At 39.2% G+C, this 8529-nt stretch overlaps 1 protein-coding gene across 1 annotated transcript; it reads right to left on the bottom strand.

Annotated features, from left to right (window-relative positions):
- Positions 1-5969: 5969 nt before the first annotated feature.
- Positions 5970-8221, bottom strand: LOC105436440 (guanylate cyclase soluble subunit beta-2-like). The gene is made up of 3 exons (XM_030979011.1): positions 7964-8221; positions 7300-7474; positions 5970-6811 (listed from the first exon to the last, which is right to left on the bottom strand). The coding sequence occupies exon 3, from the start codon at positions 6674-6676 to the stop codon at positions 6269-6271; it is 408 nt and encodes a 135-aa protein (XP_030834871.1). The 5' UTR covers positions 6677-6811; positions 7300-7474; positions 7964-8221; the 3' UTR covers positions 5970-6268.
- Between the last annotated feature and the right edge of the window lie 308 nt (positions 8222-8529).

Here is an 8529-nt window from a genome sequence, read left to right as displayed (position 1 = left end):
TAAAAGGAAGCAACTCGGCAAATCAATGTATTTAGACTCATTGTAAATGATGTGGTTGACATTTTTTCTAGAAATTACATAATAATAACTCTACAATTTTTTTAAAGCAAATGGGCCAGTCCTTTTGAAAGTAGAAGTGAATATTTTCTTTAAAACCTTTATTTTATGAAACGAAGGCATACTCGTGATATCGGCCCCACAACTGTTGTAATCGATTATACTTTTGTACGTGGCTTCGAACATCAACCAACTCACTACTAGTATATACTCGTGATACAGGCCCAGCTCCAATAGTCCGTGGGCCAGAGGGGGCTACCGTGCACCCCCCCCCCCTATGATCCTACTTTGTGGGTGTCACTTTGTTCATTGGGATCCATAATATCAGAAAAAAGACGTTCCCAAGAAAAAAAACTCATTTGGACACTGTTTTTTGCTCCTTATTTGAAGATAATGTATAAATGTCAGTTTTTCGTGTTTTGCACACTTTCTTAGGGTTTGTGAATTATGTGCTTACATTTTACACTGTTTCTCAGCAGATAACATTCTAATCTCCACCAAATTTATAAATAATCTTTGTAAACTATACAACAATAGGTAGAACAAATTATTTTATTTTATTTTATTGTCTTCAATTATTAATGACGTCACAAATTTGCATATATTTTGACATGCAAATTTCTGTCTCAAAACCTGTCAAAATCACCTGAAAGTTGTATTTTGTCTGCTATTATCATGAAATAAGTTTTCAAACCCCCTAATTTGGTGTAAAATTATTCATTGATATGTTATCTGATATTTCCTGCAAAAAAAATTCAGTCAACTCATGTAGACATTGTTTTTTCCCCATTATTTTGTATGTCAACATATCAGTTTTCCGTGTATTGTACATTTTCTTAGGGTTTGTGAATTATGTGCTTACACTTTACCCCGTTTCCCAGCAGATATAAGTCTAACCTCCATCAAATTAATAAACAATCTTTGTAAATCATACAACAGGTAGACAAAATTATTTCAATTCATGTTATTGTCTTCAATTATTAATGACATCATCAATTTGCATATATTTTATATGCAAATTTCTGTCTCAAAACCTGTCAAAATCACCTGAAAGTTGTTTTTTGTCTGCTCTTATCATGAAATAAGTTTTCTAGCCCCCTAATGTGGTGTATTATTATTCATTGATATGTTATCTGATGTTTCCCGCAAATTTTTGTCCCCCCCCCCCCCCCGCATATTACGATTAATACATTCTGTATATATAATGTACATTCAATTAAAGTTCCTGTTTAAAAAAACAAAAGCTCAACAAGCAGTACATCAAACTAAATAAAATACAGTATACACATACAACATCAGCCCGAAGAGGGGGGGGGGGGGGGATCAGACAAAGCCAACTTATTCAGCAGTTGGTCATTAATCCCATTATATGCTATAATATAGTTTTGTTGTTTATACAAATGAATGATCAAACGTATACGGGGTACAATTTCACGAATTTCAACTAACTTGACACAAGTAGCAATGGAAGAAGCATGCATCCTCATTCTTGAAGACATTTCAGATGTGCATGGTTATCATCGGGAGTGCTACCAACTTTTTACCAAGAATCTCAATCGACTTTCAGAGATCGTATCTGATGCCACAGAACCTTCAACATCCCGTCCACCCAAATCGTCAATTGATGAAGTCATCTTCAATTCTGATTGTATCTTTTGTAAAAAGGAAGGCCCAAAATCAATCAAAGTGAAAAGCTCTTGGACAACAGAAAGTCACCAATGTTTGATGTTGGTGGGTGGCAAAATGTTGTAGATGTTGCGAAGAGAGTTGGTGATGAAGACCTACTTTTGAGAATCATGGAAGTTGATCTGTTTGCTGCAGAAGCAAGATATCACAAGAACTGTCGGAAGAAATATGTGGCGAACTACGAACCAGATTAATGGAGAAGTGACAAGTACAATGAAGTAGCTAAACAGAGAACAATTGAAGTAGCCCACAAGAAAGCATTTGCCAGGATATGTAGATTAAATTGTAGGTGATGAAATACCTGGCCCTCAACCGCAGAAGCCATTGCCTATATAGATGACCAGATTCCCACTGAGCTAGAGAAGTTTCTGAACCATTAATGTTGAGTGGAAATCCGTCTCGACCATCACAAAGAGTGACTAGATTTGTCATATCTCTTGGTCAAGATTATGTAGGGCAGCCACAAATGGAAAGTGGAAAATGTCCAAGCATATTCTGATATGGATGACTCTGAGACATCTCTTACGCAGTGCTCAATAATATTGATCACATTCATGAATCGCCTTGTTCTTTCAGAAAGCTATTCATTTTCACTTGAGCTTGAATCTGCCATAGCACAAGCACTACAGTAGACTTTTGGTATTCTATCTAGACAGGTAGTCCGCCATCCCGTGGAGCCATCAGTCTTCCATTCAGACGTTGACGATTTCGACCAATACATTTCACTCTTAAGTGGTTCTGGCTCTGTCCACACAGCCCATGGGATTATGCTGCAGGAGATTTCTAACAATGAGACAGTTGAATCTTCAAATAGCACAGTACCCTCAGAAGCACGTACATGAACCAAAGAACGTTCCTTGACTATTAAACATGAAGGTCCTCTTCCACCTTGCTATGTCAACCGATTTAAAGCATTCAAACAATGTGCCAGAAATGATATTGCGTGGATGCTTGTCCGGAAAAGTAGTGGAGAGACAGGTCAAGAGCTTCCAGGTTGGACTGGATTTGTCTCAGTAACATGCGAGGTGCCTTCAAATGTGACGACCATAGATTACTATCCTGTTATAAAATATCCAATAACAGAATTCGATACAATCCAAGAGTGCCCGAGAGCTGCAGAAGAAGCAATCCACGAGGTTGGCCAAGACTATGTCATAACAACATTTGAATTGAGCGTGTGCATGAAGGCATTTTCTCTCATTTGGAGTCATCCATAAAATTACAAGAAACACATTTTGTTGATTGGCATTTTCCATTTGATTTGTGCATACTCCAAGATGCTTGGAAAGAAAATGGAAGGATCCGGACTTAAAGATATCCTCTTGGAAGCTAGTCTCATGTCTTCTGGGTCTATGAAAGACGTCATAGCAAGAAAGAACTGTGACAGGAGTCTGCATTGTCACAAGACAATGGTGGAGTGCTTAGAACGGCTCCTTTTTTATGAGTTCCTGTCAATGACTGGAAAAGATGATGCACTTGTTGGTATAGCTGAGGAATCAAAGAATATCTTCCAAGAGCTAATTCGATCACCAACAAAGGAGAGGCTTGCTGAGGTTGTGGCTAATGCAGATCTGAAGGCGTTGATAGAGTCATATGAGAGCTTCAAAGCTCTTCCTTATGCCTGACCTGGTCACAATTACTCCCGATATCTGTAAACATTGAAGATTCACATCCTGGTGCCATGACATTGCTCGAAAGAGGTGCAATAAGTGTTGCCAGGTCGCTCATTTCAGGGAACCGATGTGCTGTCGACAAGAAAATTGGTTGTGGCTAATGCAGATCTGATGGCGTTGATAGAGTCATATGAGAGCTTCAAAGCTCTTCCTTATGCCTGACCTGGTCACAATTACTCCCGATATCTGTAAACATTGAAGATTCACATCCTGGTGCCATGACATTGCTCGAAAGAGGTGCAATAAGTGTTGCCAGGTCGCTCATTTCAGGGAACCGATGTGCTGTCGACAAGAAAATTGGTTGTGGCTAATGCAGATCTGATGGCGTTGATAGAGTCATATGAGAGCTTCAAAGCTCTTCCTTATGCCTGACCTGGTCACAATTACTCCCGATATCTGTAAACATTGAAGATTCACATCCTGGTGCCATGACATTGCTCGAAAGAGGTGCAATAAGTGTTGCCAGGTCGCTCATTTCAGGGAACCGATGTGCTGTCGACAAGAAAATTGAGGAGATAATCCTGAAGCATGGCAAATCTAGCGGTGGGGGTAGTAGTGGTGTCGGTGTCTCTGGCATAGTTGAGAACTACAGTGTATATCAGAGGTGGGCCCGAACATATGCAGATATGACGTTTGATGCTCACCGTGGAAATAAACACAGAGATCAACAACCAACTCAGATGAGGAAAAGTGAGGGATGTGTATTAAAAAAAAAGGCCATAGATGATGTAAAAAGCTTCCTCAATCATGTTGATGTTGATGACAAGAATGGATTGTATGTTTTTTCTTCCGGTGCCTGCGTTCCAGCTAAGGTTGAGAAAGATATCATGCATGCAATTACCACAGGGAAAGACCAGAAAGAGATGTTCATCAAAGAGCGATTAGAGAAAAAGACATCGTTCTCTGACCCCATCAAGAAACTGAAGCTCAAACCATGGCAGAAACAAAAAAGAAATTCACGCTTAAAACATCCCAACGAAAAGTAAAAGAGTACAAGCAACAAGGGGACATTGCTATCCAGCTGATGGTAAAGGCACACAGTTCAGGCAGCCAACTTGTTCTACGGGAATTCTTTGATCCCTGTTCTCTACTCAATTGGAACATTGGAACAACTTCTTTGCTAAGACAGATACAGTTAAGGGCCTACACTATCTCCGGAAGGATGTAGAGAACTCACAACCTCCAACCACTGGCAATTCCTTGGTAGTGGAAGATGGTAATGCTGTTTTCTACTACCTAAAAGAGATGCCTGCATACTTCCACGATATTTGCATCAGAATTCACAATGGAGTGTTGTCCAAATGCGATGTCATCTTCAGCACAGACATGTACAAGCCAGACTCTGTGAAGTCAAGTGAACGGACACGGCGTGGGTGTGCAGAGAAGATGATGATTAAAGGAGGCAAGACCAAAAGACCATCTGACTGGAAGCAGTTCCTAACGAATGATGAGAATAAGAAACAACTTATTAAAGTTTTTCTGGATGTCTGGAGTAAGCACGACATGGCTAAGAGCCGGGCTAAGAGGCTGTATGGGAAAAGATGATATTCATCAAAGAAGGAGAAGCCCAACTGCTTATGTTGGGAAAGTGCAGGAGACCGCAATCATATTAAGCAAAGCGGCCTCAAAAACACAATTATAACGGGAGCCTGTAAAGAGGAGTGCATCCTGATATTAAGTCGGTGATAATAGAAGCAGAAAAATGAGAGAAATAGGTCAGTGAAAGATGGAGCAAAACCTGATTAGAAATAAGAAAGTCATGAATATTTGAAGGTGCGATCAATATTGGCAACTCCGTGATGTATCTTGTGAGGTCCCCCGCCATTACTCCTGTACTAATAAAAAAAACTCAATCACAAAATTTCCTTTTAGATAATTTCCAATCATGTACTTACCCTGAATATGATTATTGCAAATATATTTTTTATACAACCCCGGGTACGGAAAATTAATATTTCGTTATCAGTAACGATAAATAAATGGAAATTTATTATTCTTCTTTCGGAGCAAATTTCAGAGGACCTTGCAATGTGTCACTGATGAAAATTGTTCCTATTTTTGATCGGATATTGCTCAAAATTTCACTAAGATGTTTCTCTAATTTTCTGCTTTTATTAAGAAGCACACGTTCAAACTTGTTTCGTTTTCGAAATAAGGCATTATGGTCCACATCGATCACCCCCGATATAAGATCTAATGGTGGAAAATATTTGATAATTGTATGATGGGCAATTTCATATTGTACGATGGTCTCTTTCTTTCTGTTCATATACCCTTCCTCCTTCATTCCGCTACTTCTCTATCTGTCTTTCTCTCTCTCTATCTCTCTATCTCTCCCTTCTCTCTCATTCACACCCCTCCCTCATTTTCTCTCTCTCTCTCTCTCTCTCTATATATATATCTTATTCTTTTAAATTATCCTTTCAGTTAAAATTCAAAATTCTACCTAACAAATTTCACCCTTTCAATGATTATTTAATGCAATTTGGCCTACATACCAATTTTTATTCAATACGTAATTGAGTTAACAAAAGGGCGGTTACCCCTATACGATCGTTGCTTTTCATAAAGCTCATCGCTTTCAAGTGTTGAACGTATCATTAAATTTGCCTTTCCGTACTGCAATATAATTATTGTCATTTCCATTCAGCTTGCAATTTGTAGAAGAAAAGAACTCGATTATAATTCGATTTTTATTCGCTATTTTCTTTTCGATGGAATTCATGAAATGATATAGAAGTGAAAAAAATAATTCAACATGGGTGCACAAATGTCAATGGCAGAGAAAATGCGCGCTGACGTGTAATTCCTTTTTATCAGGGGCATAATTGATTTACATGAAATGAATCTAATCATGCATTACCTCTGAGAGAGAGGACCGGCATGTTGGGAGCCATGGCTTCTTTCTTCAGCGTCGCCATGAAGATCATATTGAGAAAGATAAAGATATTCTCCGACGTCAACTCAATCTGTGGGTGATCAAGGGTTAAAATATCCTTGAGTGTAGCGCCCTCATCATTGATCAACGGGCAGAACTGTTGCAGCTTTGATCCAGAGTGCATGATCACCAGGTCATCGTTGAAGAGGATGTGGTAGGGGAAGGTCTTGCAGAACGTCTCAGGATCTAGGAGAATCCTCGCGGGGATCTTCGGTTTGAAGTAACTGATCGGGAGGACACGTTTCTCAGAGATCTCGGGGAGACATTGGTCTCTTGCCACTTTTCCTTCGGCCAGACTTTCTTCAATCCCGTTGATATCCATTCCTGAGAAAAGACATCGTTTAGCGGATCCGTTCGGAGCGAGAACCAGATTATTCTTCACCGATTCGTTGCTTGGTGGACGATAGTCACCCCTACCGATGAGATGCGAGGTCCCATCAACAATGGAGGTCCATTCCTAAAAAAAACAAAATATATATATATATATATCATAATGTTCATTTTCCTCAATTGACCCCTGTCGTTGTTGTTTTTTTCCCTACCGTTACGTCAATATAATAGAATTGAGCAAAAAAACTTGGAACCCATTTCACATTAAAAAAGGAAAGATTTTCGTTTCTTTCTCTAAATTCAAAATCAGTTAAATAAAGTAAAAACAATAGAATAGACAGGAAATAGCCATTTGCAGGATTGCGTTCATATGGAATTGTAATAACGTATAGTCGGGTGAACAAATGTTTGATTTAAGTTATTAATGTATCGTGCGCGCACACCCACCACACATACACACGCACTCACCAACACACGCACACACACGCACATACACACACGAACCCACGCGTGCGCACACCTACAGAGTAAAACAAGGATAACCAGGATATTCATAGAAAACCGTATGCACTCCAAAGCAAACTGGTTGAAAATAGTTGGAGACTCAATGTTTACCTCTTCAGTTACGATATGCCACTAGTTCCCATCGGAGCCAGATCAAACTTGACGAAACACACGTGAAACTGGTAATGGTCCTTTAGTATCCCACAATACTCTGCCTGGTCATGTGATAACAGTTCGATGTCCACTTCCGTGTTGAAGATGATCCGCCCGACCGCTTTCACGCATCCTTTTAATGAAATTCAAAATAAAAATCAATATAAACAATAATGAAGGTACAGCATTTCCATGAGGATTAAAGAGGATACTATTAGTATAATTATACGTAAGCTAACAATATAAATATAAAGGAAGCATATAACAGATTGATAAACTGATATTTGGGGCATACTTAACAAAGAAAACAAAAAGGGAAGAGGTACGCAATAACGAAACAAAATGCATTCGAACTGTTTACATGGCAGACTACTATATGAATGTCTGCTTGAAGAAGAAAAAAAAATATCCTGGGTATTATCATAATCCTTCAAAGTTTACTTTTTGGCCCCTGAGAAATATCAAGAAAGGCCAAGGTAGAATCACCAAGTCTACACGAAAGTGCGTATCTTCCATGATGTTAATTTAAAGGCACGAATACAGAAAGAGTTTTAAAAACAAATTCAATTGAAGTATTGATCGCCAATGTAATAGTGTGACTGTGTCCTCATTCGGATATTACCGTAGACCATGCTTCCGAGGCCGCGACGATTGGAGTAGTATAGTGAAGGATCGTTTCATCATTCTCCAGCTCCTCGACTCTGAACGATGGGACGGACATCTTAGGGTAGAGGGTCTTCATGTACACACTGTGTAAGAAGTCCAGGTTACCCATGAAGTCTGAGAGGGTACCACCTAGAGCCCGAAAGAGGGCGTCGTAACCACATCGCATACACCATACCACCCAATACACACCGAACGTCTCGAGGACAACGTTACCGTCGACACCTACGACATGAAATATGAGTTATATAATATTAATCATTTCGGGTCATTTCTCTATTACAAGGCTTCTTAAAGTCTGGGCCGTTATCCGCCTCCGGACCGCAGGGCATGCCGATCCGAACCGCCCGGGACAGTGTCTCCGATTGCCCTTTTTAAGGAAAATACGAATTTTAAAAGTGTCAAAGAATTTTAAAGGAAATTTAAAGAAAAGTTTTAAAAAATAAAAATGAACGTACATTTTTTTTTTACTGAAAAGTGATCATAATTTGTTTAGCTTTAAAAACAGTTGGGGGTTCAGTCAGG

The sequence above is a fragment of the Strongylocentrotus purpuratus genome, unplaced genomic scaffold (genome assembly GCF_000002235.5).
Source record: "Strongylocentrotus purpuratus isolate Spur 01 unplaced genomic scaffold, Spur_5.0 spur5_scaffold_1, whole genome shotgun sequence".
NCBI lineage: Eukaryota > Metazoa > Echinodermata > Echinoidea > Camarodonta > Strongylocentrotidae > Strongylocentrotus > Strongylocentrotus purpuratus.
This window is presented reverse-complemented; position numbering and strand designations above follow the sequence as displayed.